This window comes from Aquila chrysaetos, chromosome 13 (genome assembly GCF_900496995.4).
Source record: "Aquila chrysaetos chrysaetos chromosome 13, bAquChr1.4, whole genome shotgun sequence".
Taxonomy (NCBI): Eukaryota; Metazoa; Chordata; class Aves; order Accipitriformes; family Accipitridae; genus Aquila; species Aquila chrysaetos.
The window spans coordinates 30,376,987-30,398,126 of record NC_044016.1 but is presented as its reverse complement, the minus strand read 5'-3'; the positions used below and the strand labels follow the sequence as shown (position 1 = coordinate 30,398,126).

Sequence of the window (21,140 nt, the reverse complement as noted above, 5' to 3'; positions counted from 1 at the left end):
ATTGACTCCATGTAGTTTCAAGAACAAAGTGAAACAAGTATTATACTTTACAATTCCAGGTTTAACTGCAGGAAGAAAAACCGTGCAACAGCTTTTTTCCTAGATATAGTTTTAGGAATGTCTTTAATAACGTTGCTTGTTTACTGACCAAATTCTACAGGAATAGTAAAGAATTTTTGTGATACATCTAATTGTTTTACAACATCTAATGGTTTTACAACATAGCATTTTGACCACCTGCTTCATATTTGGGACACAAAGGAAGTCTTCATAGTCCGGACTTTAGGAAGAAAGGATAAAAAACTGTGATATTTAATAAATTCCTTTTTCTCTAATTAATTAATATTTCATGAAGGCACAGGCCCACCCAACCTAGCATCAGGTACCTCATTTAGGAGCATGGACCTTAAGTTTTCAGTGGAGGAAGTAGTACCTCCCACTGCCAGTTCAGGTCTTTTCTGAAATATTTAACTTTTCCCCCCTTCATTTCTCTCAGTGGAGTAAAATGACTGCCTTCTCTCTATCTCCTCTTCATTCCTACTTTCAACAACATTGCCAGTACCTGAACTATACCTCCTTAATTCAGATTCTTAACAAGAGACATTATGCCTACACCTAACTTCATGCCATAGCTTTTTTTGGATCTTACTCAAAATCTTGTATTACTTACCTCTTTCACTTATTTGTGATCAAGAAAAACATTGATGTCTGCATTGGTCGACAGTACAAACTGAAGATTCTCAAAGCAATCAAGACAAATCTGATTATTTCTAGGGAATTCCTAGCAGTGTAAGACACCCCTCTCCTACCCCCAGAAGACTACTCAACCTTAGCTTCAGCTTGCGCCAAAATAGTGCAGATGTTTTCCTACCAGACAACATCTTTTTAAGAAGATAAATATCTAGGTACAACTAATGTATACTTTACCTCTGACCAGAAACCCACAGCCGCAGCTTTCCATGGATATTTTTCTTGCCTTCTGGCTGCTGCAGATATGTTATTGCCAAATGCTGCCACCTGCCCACATGGAAAACATTCTCTGGAGATTCAGCCTGTGCCAGCAGACCAGCTTTCATCTCATCATTTGGATCCATGCACATACTATGAAAACAACAGAAAAGGAAAAACAAGTGTGTGTGTTTGTTTTCAAATTCGCATTTCAAGCCTCAAATCTGCAATTTTTTGGCCTCAGTTACTTTGAGATTGCATTCCTTAACTTTCACGGATAATTTTTGATTGCAATGCTATATTTAGTGTTCAATATAAGCTAGGGAAATCCTCACAGTATGGTTTCAACTTAGTTATTTAACTTGTTTGCATCAACCTGATTACATTTAAGATAAGGATATTATCTCTATTTTACAGAGTAGTTAAATTCAGTTTATTGAAAAAATGCAGGTGTTTTGAACACTGTGAAATAAAGTGTTCTAAAATTGCAGCTTTAGACCCATTTTAAGGATACATTACTTACGAGAACTAAATTAGGGCTAAAACGTGTTCAGAAGATTAAAACCAAGATTGTCATAGTAAGTATTAAATAACAGCAATTTTCACACCTGAGGTGTGAAAACCTACAGCTACAAAAGCTCTTATCTTCACACACTTATTATGTCACTTCATTAATACCTGAACTGCTACCTTGCATTGCATTATGTTTATGACTGATCTTGCATCTCACTTTGGACATTTATGTATGACTACATGAAACATGCAAGACCAGAGACTAACACTTCAAGCAAGTAAACCTGTAGATTTATATGCAGTAAACTTACTTGATGTTGCCATCAGTGTGCAAGATGACTCTAATATAGAAATTAGCTCTCTACTCTCCACCAGGATTCTCTGCAAGCTACTACTGGAAGTAACAATATATATGTTCATAAGACTGCTTTTGGACTAATATACCATACCGAAATATGAATGCTCCAGTGTTCAAGTCTGCCCAGACTTGTATCATCAATGCTTTGGAACCCAGTGAAATTATATGAATACACCCATCTTCAACAAGTTTATCTCCCAGGCTTAGGTATTCCATTCCCATAGACTTTGTTTCTTCTGGAAATATAAACATGTTTATAAACAATTATAATACAACAACAATGCCTGTTCTATCAGCTATCAAGTGTGAAAAGAAATAGTTCAGGTACTGCAGAGAATTGGTTTTGTTTAGTTGGGTGATTGTTGGGTGTTTTTTCTTTTTTTTCTTTTTCTTTTTTTTTTTTTTTTTAAAAGCAAGCTGACTAATACGCACAATTCTGAGACCTAGGTCTCATAAACCAAAACAAAGGAGCTTGACTTAACTTGGCACATGTTTTTATTTGTAATCATGTAAATCCCCTGAATACACTCTAATTCAATGACACTTTCAACATGCCATATCATATTACATTCCTATGTTGAACTGTCAGTCTTAGAGTGCACCAAGAAATATTTAGATTTTTCTTCACAAATCATACTACCCTTTAAGCATGATCTTACATTTAATATTTTTACTTTACTTTACCAAGCAAAAGCACAGACCTTCTAACAAAAGCAGATCTAGTGAGATCCAAGATTCAGGACTGGGTTTTCCCTCCTTTTATTCAAATACAGTAAAAAAGAAAAAAGTACAGTAAAAGGTATTCCAAGTGTTGTGAGTAGGAGGCATTTAAATAACTTAAGGAATTTTTCCTCCTATAAATTATAATCCAAAAGATTCTGCTCAAAAGACTTTGGGAGCAGGTGGGTCTTGATGGATTCAGAGCATCTTTTAGCTGAGAGTTCCAATATTTAAATCCTAAATCACAAAGATTTACTAGCTCTCTATTGAAGAGAAAGAACACAAAAGCCACTTGCTTCATCAATACATGAGACCAAATAAACTTGAGCGCCATCTTTCCCCCTGACCTTTCAGCTGCAGCATTTAATATTTTCTTCATCATAACATGAAATAGCGTAAAGACATTTTACTGAAGTTACAAATTCAGCGAGAATACTGAATTTCTAAGGAAGCAGACATTAACCTAACGTAAGGACTAAGGCTGGAAATGTTTTATCTTTAAGTATATGATGCAGTACTCAAAGAAAAATCAGAAAGACTACAACTCCTGTTTAATAGCCATCATAAGAAAAAAAAAAATTCAACCTTTGGTATATGGCACATCAATGAGTAATACTTGTAACCAGAATCCTTAAGTGCTACCTAAATAGAAAGAGGAAGTACTATATCCTCACCTGTGCTGTCAAAGCTGTTCTCTCTCACAGCTACCAGTCTGCTTCTTCTCTTGATTTTTTTCCCCTTTTCTGTTGAATTTTCCGTTTCATGAGCACACTCCAGATGAAACCACAGTGAGACACTGAAGCCTTCAGACATGTGTGGCCAACAGTTTTGTCCAACTAAAGGCAAGTGAATTGGGGCTACATGCCAAGAAGAAAGCAGCTGGTGACTCAAATTTTCACCATCTGCCTCTTTCTTACTCTGTGAAAATTTCGCTCTTTTTAGTAGTCCAGCAGTTTTGCTGTTGGAAGTGCTAGCAGATTTCTGTGAAGAACAACTACTCAAATTTGTGCTGTGTAGTAAAGGGAAGGCAAGATACTGTAATGGGTTCATGTAAATATTAGTTTCTATAATCTTCAGTACACCCTTGAGTAGTATCTCCTAGAAGAAATAAACCAAACAAATGAGAAAAAAAAAATCAAACTGTTAACACCATGTAGTTGTGTCATCTAACTAGACCGAACCCCACTCTTGATTTAAATATGGATTTGTGTTTTCCCAAAGGTAGACTTCCGTGTCCAAACTGACACACATTCACAAAGCATCAAGTAGCAACTTCAACAGACTATGGCCCAAGGGCTTGGGGATTTAGTCAAAGCAGATCAATCTTCAAGTTACCACGCTTAGGAATCAGCTGAACCACAGTTGGTGGTCATTGCACAATCTTATCTCACATTTGATATGTGCTAACAGATTAACTTATACCTCAACAAAAGACCACACCTTTTACCCCATGTTTGCGGCTAGCTAAGAATGTATACACAGACCATCACTTCGTTATCGCATAGTCAATAACAAAACTATTTGAGCCTTTAAACCAAGAAGTTTCTCTAGTTACTTAGCTAATTATTGCAAGCTACCTTTGAGAAATTGATTTGTGTCTCCTTGTTTGGTTTGGTACTATTTCAGATTCCACAGTATTTCTTTTATTTCCTTCCCCTTGTTTTTTATTACAGACTCCCACACAAACCAACAGAGAGGTATTTCAGCAGTATAGCCCATATAAGCAGTAGATTCCAGTGTTACACAAGCCAACCTAAGAAAGTTTTGCAAGTAATTCCTGCTGCTAAAGCATTCCTGAAATAGCAAGATGCTTTATAACTTTAAAGGAATGACTTCAAATTTTACAGTATTAGTAACTCTAACACACACTTCAAAACCCTCTCTTTTCTTATCTCCTATTTCCTTTTCATGTTTTGAGAATTAATTATTTCAACAACCAAAATCTATTTGCTCTGATCAGTTAGAATGTTGCTGTTACAGTCTCCTTACTTCCCAAAATTCTCGGGCACAAAAGGAGTTTTTCTGCTTCATTTTTCTCATTAAGCCTCTGAATTGTGCTATGTGCTACTCCATACATACCGTACAAGGTGTCTTCTCCAAAAATATCTTCAGAAGAAGAGTTAGCTCTTCTGAACATGTCCGTGAACTCATCAAGTAAACTAACAGGTCTACCAGCACCACCTGACATGCTAAAATTAAGGAGACAAAACAATATTCTTGAAAATAATTGCCTGAAAGCTTTAAAAATTCATATCCCATACTATTATGAGGAAAGATTAACTTTGAATTCAGAGTCTTTTGTGAAAACTTTTCAAATTCAGGAAACAGTAATGACTACAAGATAAATTCTAGTGAGTTCCAACAGTACTTCCTTACACTATCATTCAAAATTTCATTGAATAAATCTAGATGGCTACATCAAGTTTGGCTCCTAGGTTTACCAAGTAGAGTCTGAAAGTCTGGGAACCTAGCATCTACATGCAAAGGCTCTCCCCACAAAGCCAGGGATCAAAGTCCTGGGATGGGTTTACATCATCTCCTGCTATGGAGCAACCTCATTATGTGAGGCTACCTTAGGGCAAGCATTTAATTTGCTTCCACATTCTTGGATTAGCTACCCATTTTATTTCTTGCTGGAAAACTCAATCAAGACATCACTAAGACCTGTGTTACAAAGAAATTTGAAATAAAAACTTATGTTGTGATGGAGTCAGATGCAATCAGTAAGATAACTGCTATTTTTCCCAGCAATGTTTGCTAACACTGTCACCGTAGGGTTTATGATTTCAACTATCATTTTCAAATCTGCCAGCATGTGTTTAAATAACAGATTTCCACTAGCTCAGAAATAACCCTGTATTTATACATAAGTTAGATACTTGTCACAAGTTAAAGAAGCAGCTGCATAAACTCACACATGCCAATGTATTTGCTTTGTCAATTTTGCATTTGCATTGTGAACTAAGAATTTGAGTGTGTATACATTAAGTTATAAAAAAACAATATTTAAGTTACTTAGACCTTGAACTCACCATGAAAACTAGATTCCGTTTGCGTCAGTACGTTCAGAAATCCTCCCAAAAGAAGTTTAACAGCTCCCTGTTAAAAAAATACAGGGAAAATTAATACCTGAAGAATATATACCAGCTCAAAGAACTAAGAAATAATTTCTTTCAAACAGTCTTGTCTACTATTGATTTTAAAGTAAAGACAATTCCAGTTACTTTGAATTAGGAAAATATTTTTTATATTTGCTAATGAACATTCTTTCATGTTCTGTACAGTTCAGTTACAGAAGGGAGACTTTGAAATCCAAATGATTCTAGAAAGAAACCTTGGAGCCATTATCAATTCAGCAGCTGAGATGTCCCTTGTCTTCTCCCCCATAACAGAATCACAGGATTTCACAGGTTGTGACAAAATACAGCATGTTGCTATATAGTGATGCAATACTGAAGGCAAATTCACCCTTTCCCCAACCTTTTTATGCAAGATTACTTTAAAGAGTAATTACAAAAAAAAAAAAAAAAAATCAAAGCTGTGTACTTAAGATAATCCTTCACAAATGCATCTTAGATAAAGGTAATTTGAAAAATATCTAATTAAAGATATTCAAAATCTCTAAATTGATTAGTTTGATAGATTGCCCTTTCTGAATGACATTGAAGAGATAATTCAGAATAATCTCATTTTCATTAAAGTAATTTCATGTGTTGAAGTTCAGAAAAAAGAAATACAAGTGTGCTAGTGATTTAAAGCTAATAATTCACACACAGAATTGGAGTACTGAAATAAAACAATGTTTTCCTTTCCTGCTTTTGGTTTAAGCTGTAAAGCACTAACTTTGCTTCTTAATCAAATGATTATATAAACAACCTCTTTAAGTTTAGATTACTTAACCATATTTCCCTCTTTTTCAAAAGACGCATATTCAATTTAGTTATTAGAAAGCAAAAAACAAGCTAACCATCAGAAATTCCAAAGGATTATGAGGACATCGATGTATGCACAACTAATTTCTAATATAAACTTAAGAATAAAAACATGAAATATTTTTGAGCTACATCACTGGAAGTTTCTAAAAGTACATATTGAATACATAAATTTAGAATGTTTACATATATACATATACAAGAAGCTATTTGGTTTTTTGGTTTGTTTTTTTTTTTTTTTCCTATGGCCTGATGGTCATGAAATCTGTATCTATAGCCCTAGTGATTGAACAGTCTTGATGAAGTAAGGCAACTGTGAAACTCAAAAGCTTTGTAGGTCAAATATCTCTCAATACACTAGTTAACTATAGTTTCTGGTAACTTAAATGCAATGCATCTGGCAATATCAGTCATTTACATTGTTTCAAGTCTTATTAAACGACATAAGTGAGAACACTTCTGAGATCACTATTAGGTATACTGATACTATAGAACTGAAGAAAATAAGATATATAACTGCTAAGCTGTTGCCTTTGTTTAGTAACATTTTTACCTGTTCTATAAGTACAGTGGCATTTCTCTCCTTCTGGCTGATGATTTTCAGGCAGCTTTGGAACACATGAGCAAGCACATCTAAACTTGCATTACCAGCTGAGAGCAAGTTTAATTCTAACATGCAGATTTCAGGATACATTAATTCTCCTTGATTGATGTTTTCAGCTAGGTCATTAAAATAACCTGAAGGACCAGTACATCCTGGTTCTGCTTTTGTGTCTGCTCCTGAAAGAAAACACTTGTCTTACTGAAACTTACTCAGCTGAATACAGTTTGCATGATTTAAGCAGAACATCCAAACACATACTTTCTCCAACCTTTTCATAGGTACAAAACAAAAATGGTCACTAGCTTATAAGCAGTTTTCAGAAGTTAGTATAATCTTCTATTATGCTTCAGATTTTTGTATTTTCCTGCTAATACAGAAGGGCAAGGATGCAGTTTCTCCTATTACATGCTCTTCAACTATGTGCCTTCATTTCCTGGTAACTGGACACACGTAAGTAATGATGAAATATGCAATTCATGAAACATGACAGTAAAATCATTGTAATAGAGTCTGAAGCTTCTATACAGAACTCTGAGCCTGCCAAGAAAGGAGATAAATTTACATTATTTTGTTTCATGTTAAAAGGCTGGGGGAAGCAGTTGTTTAGTTATTTAATTTAGACAATGCACATGACAGAATATCTGCATGACAATCAAAAAAGCAAAAAAACCCCAACATTTAAGCCTCTCTTACATCTTGGAGAGACTTTAAAACAGGTTACTTAAAAAAATTATTTGGTACAGATGTATGTTTCATGCAAATGTTTCATGGAAGTATTTCAGGTTAAATTTTTAATTCAGAAATGCTTTTAAAATGTTGTATATCTCTTGATAAAGCCAAGTCACACAGGTAAACAGCAGCAGTTGAATGCAGTTCTATTAAAGGCTGTTACTGCTCATGCTGACTTCATACAAGAACATATGCATGCAGACGTTCAGCACAAAGGAAAAAATTAAAGCAAACTCATGTTCAAAATTAATTACACAAACAGAATACAGGAAGAGATGTGCACATCAGTCATTGAATGAATATAAAGAGATATATTCTATCACAAGGGGGCTGTCACAAGTCAAATGAAGCACGTGATTGGGAAAATCCAGCACGGATTCACCAAGGGCAAATGTGCTTGACAAACCTGATCGCCTTCTACAACAAGGTAACCTGCTCAGTTGATGTGGGGTGAGCAGTGGACATTGTCTACCTGGATTTCTCCAAGGCTTTTGATATGGTTGCCCAAAGCCTCCTCCTTGAGAAACTGATGCATTATGGTCTAGACAAGTGGTCTGTGTGGTGGGTGGGGAACTGGCTGACGGGCCACACCCAGAGGGTGGTGGTAAATAGCTCCTTTTCAAACCATCAACCTGTCACAAGTGGGGTCCTCCAGGGATCAATACTGGGCCCAACACTGTTTAATATCTTCTTAAGTGATCTGAATGATGGGATCAAGTGTACCCTGATGAAGTTTGCCAATGGTCCCAAAACAAGTGGGGAAGTGGACACTTCAGAAAGGAGAGCTGTCCTGCAGGAAGACCTGGATGGGCTGGAAGAGTGGGCTAACAAGAACCTTATGAAGTTCAACAAGGACAAATGTAAGCTGGGAAAACGTAATCCAGGAGTGCAGCACAGGCTGGGATCTACCTGGCTGGGGAGCAGCTCTGTGGAAAGGGAGCTGGTGGACAACAAGCTCAATACGAGCTAACAGTGTCCTGCTGCAGCAAAGAAAGTGAAGAGGATGCTGGGTTGCATCAACAAGGGCATCAGCAGCAGAGATGATACCTTCCAACCTGGTATTCTATGATATAATTAGACTAGCTAATTTTTACCAGATTGTTATAGTACTAAACAAAAAATTAAGCATTGATTTTCAAGCAAACTACTGATAAGCATCTCTGGAGAAAACTGCTTCTAGACCACAATAATACATTTGAGCAACATGACTTTAGAGCAAGAGTCACATAAACCAAGACAACCAAGACAGAACAGTTCCTGTAACACTCAGTAAGAATATTCATCATCTCTCCATCTGTAACTGCATCCTACTGAAGTAAACAAGTTAAACTATTTATATCTGTTAAAGGTCTCTGATCCTCACCCTATTTTTGTATATCTCAAAAGACAAGCAAGCTTTGCTATGTCATAAAGACTGCTTTGTATATTCAGAAAGTTCACATTTACCTTCATTCTTGGTCTCACTATCATCAGGGTTACTTTCACTATCTGCTTCATATCCTTCCTCTTCAGCAAAAGGTTTAAGACTACAGCACTGTGATTCCTCAGTTTCTTCAGAAATATCTCCAGGTTGTGACACTGGCTCCTTTTCAGTATAATGGGTCTGTATAACACATCAAGCAAATTTACTATCTTTGGTCAGAAAAGCAAGTAATTTAGAACCTTCCAGTTGCTTATTTTCTCCAAGCCCATTGGCAAAAGAAACAAATTAATCATTTGCTTTCAAGAAACTTCAGATACTTGTTAAGAATACTTCATTCTTACATAAAAAATGGATTCTGCAAAGTTGGATTTTTCTTACTAACTACCTGACCAAAGCTTTGGTAAGCAGGTGGCCAATGCATTAAGCATAACTGTGTTTCTAAAATCACTATTCACCATAAACATGCACCTTGACATTCACTCTAAGGTAAAGATATGTCTGCAGCCACTAAGGTCAGTCAACATCCCTGTTTGAAGCTCTCCCTTTATATTTGTGTCACACTCTGCTGTGGGATGAAAGAGTGACGAGAACATCAGGTTTCAGGTATATCCATAAAGTGTAACACAGCTTGCTCCTTTTTGGGGCATGACTCATTTCCGAGCGGTAAACATGGGGACCATATCAATAATCACCATTCAACTTACATGCTTACATATGAGAATCAGAGAATTAACCTTCAACAGCCACAGTAACCAAACACATTTAAACGTGTCCTATCAAGTTTAAAAATAGACCCAAACAACATAAACCTGACTCAGCAAACCTTGCGGTATTTAGAATTAGACTACTTAGTTGGTGTTTCATACCTTTTCAATTTTTTCTTCAGAATGATCCAGATCAGCAGAAAAAGTACCCAACGCAACACGAAGCAGTGAATCAAACAGAGGCTTTGCCAAGTCAGTTTCTATCACTTTTGATTGAGCAAGCTGCTCTCTTATTTGAAGTAAGATATCATCCACACAGGTGTTCTATGTTTTGGGGGAGACAAATATTTTGATTCATGTTATTATGTTTTAGCTAACAGAAATGGTCTAATACTTTCATTTAAGAACTTCCCCTTCCACCTACACTAATCTGATTTCTCAGCTAAAACCATCAGACTTCATCCAATCTCTTGCAATAAGAAAGATTCATCCTGTTTTTCATGACAGAGATTTAGTTGGTTCAGCAATCTGCACACTGAAAAAAATCTGGCAACTTGCTGTTTCCCAAACACTGCAAGTGAAAGCACTGTTCCAAAAATAAACATCTCTGAAACAGTTTCAAGTACACAATGCATTCAAACCACACCAAAACATTAGAGGTTCACAAGACAGACAGCGACATGTCCAAGTTCACAAAAATAGCAAATGGCCAGACAGAACTCCAGTTTCCAGTTCTCTCCTGTACCTAACTCCTCCTGCTTTTGTAACAAACTGCCAAGTAAAATTCAAGATGGTGATTAAAACGTTAAAGCACAGTAAAGCTGTCTTCTGTGAATTAACATTTTGTGGAACATTGAATTAGTTCACCTCCAAGGCTTAAGTAACAGTTTTTTCAGGTGTCCTTTCAGTACCTGTGCCCTTTAATACTCCTCCTTCTCAAGCACCATGCTCTGCTCAGAACCGTCAAAAACACAACATGTGAGTCATTATGTATAATGCTCACATCTTGCCTACACAGCTCTCTTTCAACCCTACCTGTCAAACACATTCTCCACTGAATACTCTTTCAAAAAAAAAAAAAAAACCAAAAAAAACCCCAACAAAGTCTCTCCCACTGTTCAAACCATCAGCTCAGACAGCCTCCAGAAAACGTGAGGCTGGACAAATAGGCTACACAGGGGGAAAAAAAAAAAAAAAAACAACAAACAAAAAAACCCCAAACAACAGAAAAAGCAGGCCATAACTGACCAGAAAAAAATACAGGCATAGTCAGCCACCAATTCACAGTTGTCTATATCTACTACTGCCTTTGTAGTCAGAAGAAACCATCCCTTTTCTCTAGTCAGGACCATTTTATGCAGAAAAACAAAATCTTCGCCTGCCACGATCACAGTCTTCCCCGGGACTCAAGATACATTAATCCAGAAAAGAACATTTGATGTTGAGTTCAGCCCTTAGCCATGTTGACCATGCTGACCCAAATTGTAACTAATACATGCAAAATAAAACAGAAATACAGTTCAAAAAAGCAAGGTAGAAAGCTCATCCAGCCTGGATTGATCTGCCGCTCTGGAAGGCTCTCTCCCAGTCCCCAAGAAGCCAGGACTTGGCATGAACAGGGATCCAACCCAAAAGAGCAGAGGACAAAGATCATGTTGGAGAACAAGCAAAGGGGTACAGGATCCTTACCGGCATCTTACCAAATACAAAAAGTGACAAGTGGACACGTGGGAAGATGCCGCCTCAGAAACAGCAACTGCCAGTTTGTTCATCCACCCACTCTCATTCTTTCATGCCTGCTGACCACTACCCCTGACTAAGCACATCATTTAACTGTATACTTTCAGTACTACACAAAAAAGTATGGTACCATAGTAAGAGCATAAACTTGTTTCAACTCTAAAAGAACATTTGACTAAATTACCGTTAAAATAACATTGTACATAACAAATACGAGTAAAGCAAGCTAAGGGAAGTTGCACAGTACCTGGTGAAACATCTCCACTTCCATCTTCTGCTGCATGGTGCTTGCACTGTGTAGACAGATTGTCAGCAGAGCTTCTAGAAGTCTGATACCTTGAAGTGCCCACTCACTCTCTTCTCTTACAGAAGTCTTTATCCCTTCAAGATTGACAACTGAAGAAACTAAAGAGTGTTCCCTACTCAAAGAGCTGTCGCAGGAGACACATTCAGAGACCAGCTGTTCTGCACCAGGAAGACTGTCAGAACTATCAAGCTCCAGTTGTGTCACCTCTCTGCTTTTAGCCAGCTGAACAGAGTCATCCTTGTTGAGAAGCTCACCACGAGGACTCCCATGTGAACTTCTGCTGCTTTCACTCAATAATCTCTCCCTCTTTTCTTGTTCCTTTTCCTTATTTTTTGCAAGTTTCTGAATTATCAAAATTAGTAATCTACGGCATGCTTCAAAGCCTCCAAGTCTATGGAACTGTCTCTGGAAAACTGAACTATACAAATAGATGCAACGACACATGGACCAAATATCTGCAGCCCTGTGAATGTGTTCCAGAGAGGGCAAAGTAAGGCTTTCCAGTGACAGATATGGTAATTTGTGGCCTAATGGCTCACTAGCTGTACTATCATATCCTGATGTATCTTCAGAGTCATTAGCTGAATCCAGATCACCATCTGCTTCTTTACTTACACATAAAAAAGCAACACAGAGGAATAGGTTTATTGTGTTGACATGAATGTCTTGGCTCACAAACTTTTTCTTTTTTGGGTAAGCCTCTTTCAAGCCAGCATAAAACTTGCTCAGGCTTTGAGGAACTTCTGAAACAGCATGCTGGCTACAAAGAGAAGCAGGCAAGTCAGACGTAGACTCCTTCTGTTCACTGTTCAGGCCTTCCAGTTCTGGCATTGCTTGGTCTTTCTGCTGATCACCAAGGCAGAGTATCAAAGTCTCTAACACTTTCAAAGAATAACTTCTTAAAGTATCAAAGTAATTTAACTCAGTCATTTGATTCACTCCGTTACAACTCAGAAACAAGTCTCTAATTACCCTGCAAGAGAAAGCATAAGTTACCATATAAATCAGCCACAAACTCACATTATTCAGATGACACACATCTTATCCAAAAATAACCCTCTGTTCTACACACCTGAGTAATACCAAGGACTGATCATGTTTACAGTAATTGCAATATATTACTCTGAACTCTAAATTAAAGAGATGAGGAACTCGTTTGCAGTAATGTAGAATCCCAAATAAGCATCATCCATCTGGTAGTAAAAATTCAATTTTTTTGTAAGATATAATGTAGGAAACATTAACCTCTAAAACGTAGACCACAAAAATGTAAGATGTTCAATACATTGAAGATGTTTAACTTCATTTATGACATCTGCTCCTTAGCGATACTTCCTTACCCTAACTTTTTATTAGCAATTAGAGCTAGTAAATATCTTTATTTCTCTCAGTTCTGTGACTTCACCAGAAAGTAGAGATTCCTTCTCAAATAAACTTGAATTTTTAAGACATTTTACTAGCTATGTCTATTTGTTATATGGACAATGCATTTCAGATAAAATTCAGGAATACCTTTCAAGCAACTTTTTGTGCAATTGTTATGCCAGGGTGTCCAATGTTAAAACACCTTTCAGTATATTTGTTTCCAAGTGTATTTTTCCCTTCTTCCTACTGCCCGAGTATTACACTGAGTTCATACAGAATTTGGGGTAAGGATATGTAAGCTTCAGAGTGTACTATGTTTGCTTGTAGACATCCACCTTCCTTACCCTTCCATCTCCTTCCCACAGGGTCAGCTTTTACTGTAAGCGAGTTACACAATCTAGAATCAAATGAATCATGTACTTACTTGTATATTCCCATCTTTAAGCCAGTAGGAAATAGGATATCTTAAATGTTGTTTTAATCTAAACTTTACTTCTCTTGCCTCTTTGCCACCAAGTACACTTTCAGAAATTAATAGCTTCTGATACAGTTTAGGTTAGGATAAAAGTTAAAAATGTATTAGACAATCCTTTACATAAACTGGAATACTAGTCTATTCTTTATAGTTGTCTCAGATAAACTGAAGTGAATTTAGCAGGGTTATTTCCAATAGAAAAGATCAGAATCAGGACACATTCATATTCTGAATAAACTTCCATATATTGTATTAAACAACTATTTCATCAGTTCAACAGTAAATAGGAAAGTTTCTATTTCATGCCTTGGAAGAATCTTCGTGGGTTGTGTGTTTTGGTTTGTTTGTTTGTTTTTAAAAAAAACCCTTATGTTTAAATGGACAGGATTTTGTAAATTAGGAAACAGTTATTTCAGGACAAGGAAACCTCTCAAGCCTTATTTCTGAAAGATGGTTTCTATGAAGACCTTTCTAGAAGGAAAAGGGAAACAGATCAGAAAACTAAGTAGTCTAATTCCTACAGAAAAGTGACATGTCAATCTGTTCAACATTCCTGACTCACTTTATCATGAGGAATGAAGAGGCAAATAGCATGTCACATTGGACAAAGATTTTTATTTCTTTCTACACACTTTGGCTTGTAAAAGACTAACTCATTGATAGACAGCCCTCACTTTCTATGGCTTATGAATCTAGGATTACATTTTATGTATTCAAGCATTTACCTTGTTGCCACCCCTGCAATACCCAAGTGCTCCCTACAGTCCAAATAAAACTTATGTTCTGATCAGTAACAAATATACAAAGCTCTGTACATAATTAGTATGTTTTCCATTAATAAACAGAAAAATCAACCAACCTGGATTTAAGCAACACAGGGAGCATCTGCAAATAAATCTGAAGTACTTCAGAAGGCAAACACTGGCTATGGTAACTGCATGTGTGTTTATCAGCTGTAGTTAGTCCCAGTTGTTGAGCATGGCAAGCTAGCTCAACCCCTCTCTGAAGCACGGGATTATAAATACAGTTATATAGTTTCCATTGGACCACTGCATTTCCCTTTTGAATTAAGTGGCAAATATGGCTTGCAATCTGCATGCCGCGTAGTTTGTCTTCTTCAAAAACAATATCCTGATAAGCCTCCAATGCATCCCATCTCAACAACATATCTTCAGATCCACTGCTAGGCAGAATTCCCTGAACTCTGCAAGAGGAACTAGATGCAACACCAGCATCATTAGGGTTGCCCTGCAAGGCATCTTCTAGCTGAGCAAGTTGATCACAGTCAACAGTACATACATTGCATGATGCCTGTATAATTTTTGGAGAAACTTCTGCTCCACCCAGCTGATCCAATATAAACTCATTAAGGATGTTCAATATGTGCTGTTGAAAGTTTTTTAATATTGGTAACTTGGAAGCATGAAGCAATGGGACGATCACAGACTTTGGATCCATACAACAACATATTCCTACATTATGTACACCCGAGAGAATTTGAACACAGGTACTGCTCAAAGAAACTTGTTGCAACAAGTGCAAACACTGGTGTGCACAAACAGCAATGCAACAGCATCTGTCGGGATAATGAACTTCTCCATCAGCAGTTTCAAAGGGGTTTTTGGAAGCTTGGTTTTTAAAAGCAGATACAGAGAGCCCAGAGAGATCTCTGTGGTGATGCATGAAGTGAGAGTACTCACATCGTCTGTGTCGCTTTCTTGTACACATTGATTGATGGAGCTGCTCTGATTTCACTTTTTTGACAGTGCTGATTATTTTCATGATGCTGTTGATTAAGGCCTTCAGATGCTCTGAGGCTTCCCCAGTTACTCCCTCACTCTTCATACACAGCCATTCCATTTGAAGCACTGTTACTTCAAACAGCTTAAATCCCTGATGCTGTATGAACTCATGAACCAGATCTATAGCTTGACTAAAGTAGAATGGATTGGATGCTGCACTTTGTAGGCAGCAGATCAAAATCTGCAAGACCCCTTCTATAACCTCAGGCAGAAGCAAGGCTCTGTGATGGTATCTAGAAAATATGTAGTCCTCCTGAACCAGCTGCTGTAGTGTTTTCCTGTATCCTGGCGCAAAAGGATCAGGTTGCTTTTCCAAGCAAATTCTGATTTTTAATGCTGCTTTAAGTAAGTCTGTTAAATTTCTTCGCAAATTGTCAGGCATTGTTTCTGTATTGCTAATGTCTAAAGACATAAGATGCAGCACTGTTCGAAAGAGCATCCTTTGGATCAGAGCCACAGGTTCTTCTGTCCACCCTGCAGAAACTACTTCATTTTCTGTGTTACTATTTACATTGTAACAGTCTTCAAATCCTGATAAGAACTCAGTCAATGTGGGCACCACACTAGCTGAAAGAGCAGAACTGTGATTTAAAGTAATATCAAATTTGCACACTTTCTCTAGGAGAGACAGTAAGACATGGCATAAGTCAAAAGGAGAGTTATCCATGTTGCTCTCAGTAATTCCGGCAGTTGGCTCATTCAAAATCTCTGGGTTTAGCTCATGTGCTGGAATAATTTTGCTGGAATTTTCTAGAGTAGAGGCATCAGTATTAGAACTTGGTATCGCTTCCACAGGTAGGCAATCACTTCTACCTACAAGGTAGTTGTCCCTAACTGGATACGTTAAAAAAGGCTGCAGTAACTGGGAGCGTCTGTGTTTCATTATTACAGTAGTCTTGTCATCAGAATTGCCTTCTGAATCTGAAGTGGACAGCTGAGATCTTCTTGCATCTCGCACAGAATAACGATGGGTGGTTTTGCGCAGACGTCCACTTTTTCGAGATCGAGGATTTAGTTTTACAGAAGTCTGAAGAGAAGAACGACTGCTTCCATCTAAGCCTAGTTTTTCCTGAGTAGATTTCACGGAACTTGAATTATTCTCTTTGGTCAGGCATATGTCTACTGTAAATGGTATATTAAAATCTGTTGAAACAGAAAGAAAACAAAGGAAGATTAATGGAACATTCATGTATTACAATGAATACTACTCTTTAGTTGGGAGTCCTACACTCTGTAGTAATACACAAATCGCTTCTTCTAGGTCCTTAATATTGTCAGTGATAAAACATACCTATTGCTTTTTCTTCTTGGACAGGGATTTTCCATACCAATGGCAGAAGTGACAGGAGGAGGGTCAGAAGTTCTTCTCGACATGTCAGCTCCTATGTTAGAAACAAAATAGAAAATGTTTTTGTACTTTTGAAAAATGGATTAACCTTCTTTATTTTACAAAGCTATTAAACATTCAGTTCCCCATGCCTTCCTGCTGGTTTTACGCATTGCAAAAATGACCTAACTGCAGAGTGCTATAATCATTAGCTAGAGCCAATCAGAAAGCATCCAAGATATTTATTACACCTTTGCAAGTGTTTCTAGACAAAGCTCTCCTAATCCCTCTTGTTGAAGGAATTCCTCTCCCAAAGGACAAAACCAGAGAAGTCAAAAGCAAATAACTTATTGATTTAAACAAAGCCAACACGAAGCCAAATACAAGTTTGAAACTTCTGTAGTTACAGAAATGTAACTTCAAAGAACTTTATGGGAAACTTTCTACTTTCTCCAAAATGACACCTTTAAGCAAACAAAAAAAGCTTACATTTATCAAGTGATGTTATTGACTCAAAATAGAAAGGTGAAGTTTTATGGGAGGAAAGAGGGAAGGTTACTCCTAATTAAAAAAAACCCAAAACCACCAGAATAGCCACTAACAAACCCTCACTCCTACTGGGATTCTAAGACTTCAACACTAAGAATTTCAGTGCAGAGGAGCAGCAGAAGGCACATAATTCAAACACAATTCCTTTACTGGGTGCTATGCAGCACTATCAAAATGGTTTCAGTCCTAAAGATCAAAAATTTTCAAACACAAAAAGCTGACTTGAGCATTTTGGCAGTTAACTTCATTCAGAGATATGCAGCTGAAGCAACATTCTTCTCCAAAAATTCAAGGTAGCAATGAAATTAAAATGTTTCAAGATAAGCAACTTAAGCAGCTATAGTTATATAAATAACAAATATAGAGTTTTATATATATATATATATATAGTTTTAGAGATATACAGATATATAACAAATAGTTAATATTTGATGAGACTATCAATTAAAAAAATCTAAAACTATTGATGCAATACAATTAGACTTGAAAACTAAGCTTTTTCAAAGTCATTCTCCCAACTCTCTTCTGCTACTAAATGTATTCTCAGCAAGACTAATTAGGAATGGGAATGAGCAATACAGCATTCAAAGCACAGTTATAAGACTGGAAAAAGCAAAGTATTAACTTTTCAAATTTCAGTGGTACACTTCCAGAATTTGACTTTCCTCATTAATCAAGCTCCACTTCCCCCACCTTCTTAAAAAACATATTTCCTCAGGAAATAATTGCTGATGTTTCATGAAGAATGCTGCAAGTTTTCTTCCCCTTCTACTTCAGAAGTAGGTTTTTATTGGAGGGGAGGCACATGGAATCCCCCATTTTGTTTTTCCAGCAGCTCTAGTCTTGAAGCCTCTATTAACAACAACTATGCAGAACTCAAGTGACTATAAAAACCACACAGCTCTAGAAGTGGTAAGCATTCTTCTTAGCAATTATATGTAACTGCAGTCTTGTGGGTTTACTGTTTAGCCAGTGCACCTACTGGAATCCAGAACCAAGCCAGCAAACCCAACTGGAGTCTTAGCCCAAGTCGCCTCATGAAGGAAATGCAAACCTCCAAAATGAATTTGACCAGCATTAACAGCTGACCTCACTTCAGACAAAGGCTGAATAAACTCAGCCCAGATTCACTTGGTTCATTATTCTTAAACACTGGGATCTGCATTTTCAATACACAAAGACTTAATGCACATCTCATCCTACCCATTGTTTAGTACATATCCAGTAGTGTTGAAGAGGAAGGAGAAGAGAAAGAACAGAAAGAAAGGGGATATCTGCAGCTACATGGATGTGTGCTAGACTTTATACAAAAAAATAGTATAAACTGATCACCTCTTCTAAAATGCTTTCTTTTTTGAGCTAAAGTTACAAAATATTTACTTTGTCAAGTTCAAGAGCAAATATATATCTCATGGCCCATAAACCAAATAGAAAGGTGTATATTTTAATTTCATTGCCTTAAACCAGGAGGCCCTTCTCAAATGAAAAATTGTCAGTTTGTACTGCAGGTTCAGTACATGCTTATCTCCCTTGAAGATTCTAAGCTATTGCCTCTTTCCACCCAGCTACTGCACTTCAGCTTCACACACGCCTTAACTTGGCAAAAGTTTAGCAACCATCAGCATCAGCTGACAAACAGCTATATGATTAGCTATTTTTTCTTTTTCTGTTCTTGCTGAAGGACAGAATGCAACTGCAACACATCCTTTTGAACTTCTAGTCTTCACAATTAACTTATCCACTCTACCATCAAAAGGCAAGAAAAGCAGCACCAAGAAGAACATTAGCCAGACAAATCCACACAGTCAAACTCAATACAAAAATTATAGCCAGGTAAGAAAAACTATTACCTGATCAATAGTCGAGTTCAGTGTGGTAAGCAAAATAAACCCACGGCCTTGAACCAAGTATTGTCCCAGTGCTGCCATATGAGTTTCTTCTTCTTCATCTTCCTTGGCCTCTGCCCTCTGGACCACTGCATTGCACAGTCTGTTGACATCCGTCAAGAATTCCCGTGCCAGTGAGTTACTGGCACTGCTCATGTCTGAGCTGTAAGTAGAGGAAAGTGCAGAAATTAAATCCATCAGAAAACACATTCCTTATGGAAAAAAAGACTGAGAGAAGAGAGGAGTGTTTCTTCCCTGTATCCCTCCCTCCCCCTGCCAAAGGATGGAGTGTCTGTAGGACTAAGGAATCAATATACCAATGTAGGGTGGAAGGGAATGAGAAGGATGAGCTTAGAGCATTTAATTTATTTCAGTGAAACTTCAGCTAACAGCCCACGGTCCCCAACACTCATTTTATAAACCTATCAGGTAAAACCCATGACACACAGCATTCTCTCACACTGCATAAATGAAAGCTAATGACTTAATTTCAGCTTGTCTTTGTAAGCTAGATGTGATCTTCAATCTTCCTCTGCTTCTAAAAGGTATTTGACCTGAAGCATAAAGGGAAAACAGGCAGCTTTTACACAGCATTGTACAGAAAACACGTTCTTTAATAGTTTATTTGAATACATTATCTTCTACCCTGTTACATATTGCAACAGTATGCGGATTATTTCAAGGGGGAAAAGCAAAGACTAATGAATTAATATAAATATGGGAATTTCACAAATACAATGTTTTATATTTACCAGTCCTCATGGTATTTTCCTTCAAGCAAGACTGAGTGCGTGGCAGTCACTACTACAGTGTACTTAACTCAAGATACAATTCTACTGTATGTGTTCAGGAGAAAATCCCAAAAGCTGGTTGCCAAACTGATTAATTTTACTTTAGATAATGCACACAAGGCACTCATACCTTGTCTATTCATTCTACCTTATAAAAACACTTCTTTGTTTTCTCTTATGCTATAGCATAGTACATAGTCAACGCTAGTACACATTGAGAAGTTTAAAACAAAACCAAACAAGACCAAAGAAATGCAAGAGTCAGCTGTAGAAAACTATCAAGAGGATCACTGAAGACAAAACAAAAACAATATTCAGTGATGGCAACTACAGAAACAAGAACTTTTAATCCACATAAAACCCACTTAAAATACTACAGCATATTTAACTCTTTATGTCTGTGTAAACAGCTGAAGTAGAAATCTTCAAAACTCAAATATTTTCATTATGTCCAAGCATAGAACATGCAAAAAGAGTGCCAAATAACTTTCAACATAATATTTAAATGTAACAGGTGCATTAATACTGCTTGATCAAGAAACATCTCCACACAATTATTAGGTCAAAAATAAGATCTTGTAAGAAAGAGCAAGTTTGTTAGCATTAATTGTACAAAAAGCTCCTTTTAGTGGCAAGACTGTGAAGTGCTTACACATATAATGACATTCTCTGTAGGAGTAACAGGAAGATTCTTACCAGAATTACTTTGCCAGTTTAACACATTTATCTTCTATTTGGAAGAAAAAGGAAATTACATTCTGGAAATACCACGCTTGGTTCACCTGTTTTTAAACAAAGAGAAAAATACATCATGGTTAATACGCAATTTCTTTGGTTTTAAGATTCATTTTATAATAGCTATTTAAGTTTTTGAAGAGTCCTTGAGGGGGGTTTTTTTGAGCTTTAAAGCTCTAGTTTTCACTTTTAGCTTATGATTCTGCACAACCAAAATCCTGTTACAGAGAAA

General features: G+C 36.9%; 1 protein-coding gene across 3 annotated transcripts in view; it reads right to left on the bottom strand.

The window, feature by feature from the left end:
• Window positions 1-21,140, bottom strand: part of LYST (lysosomal trafficking regulator) — a 110,630-nt gene that overhangs the window by 47,849 nt on the left and 41,641 nt on the right. For all 3 annotated transcript variants that reach the window (XM_030034883.2, XM_030034881.1, XM_041128228.1), the window contains 13 exons: window positions 20,870-20,955; window positions 19,347-19,545; window positions 16,912-17,002; window positions 14,678-16,763; window positions 11,919-12,951; window positions 10,094-10,255; window positions 9,251-9,407; window positions 7,025-7,251; window positions 5,572-5,638; window positions 4,619-4,728; window positions 3,214-3,637; window positions 1,911-2,055; window positions 928-1,101 (listed from right to left, as the gene is read on the bottom strand). In XM_030034883.2, the coding sequence (XP_029890743.1) occupies window positions 928-1,101; window positions 1,911-2,055; window positions 3,214-3,637; window positions 4,619-4,728; window positions 5,572-5,638; window positions 7,025-7,251; window positions 9,251-9,407; window positions 10,094-10,255; window positions 11,919-12,951; window positions 14,678-16,763; window positions 16,912-17,002; window positions 19,347-19,538 (4,868 nt within the window). In that variant the 5' untranslated portion in view covers window positions 19,539-19,545; window positions 20,870-20,955. The remainder of the gene's footprint in view (window positions 1-927; window positions 1,102-1,910; window positions 2,056-3,213; window positions 3,638-4,618; window positions 4,729-5,571; window positions 5,639-7,024; window positions 7,252-9,250; window positions 9,408-10,093; window positions 10,256-11,918; window positions 12,952-14,677; window positions 16,764-16,911; window positions 17,003-19,346; window positions 19,546-20,869; window positions 20,956-21,140) is intronic.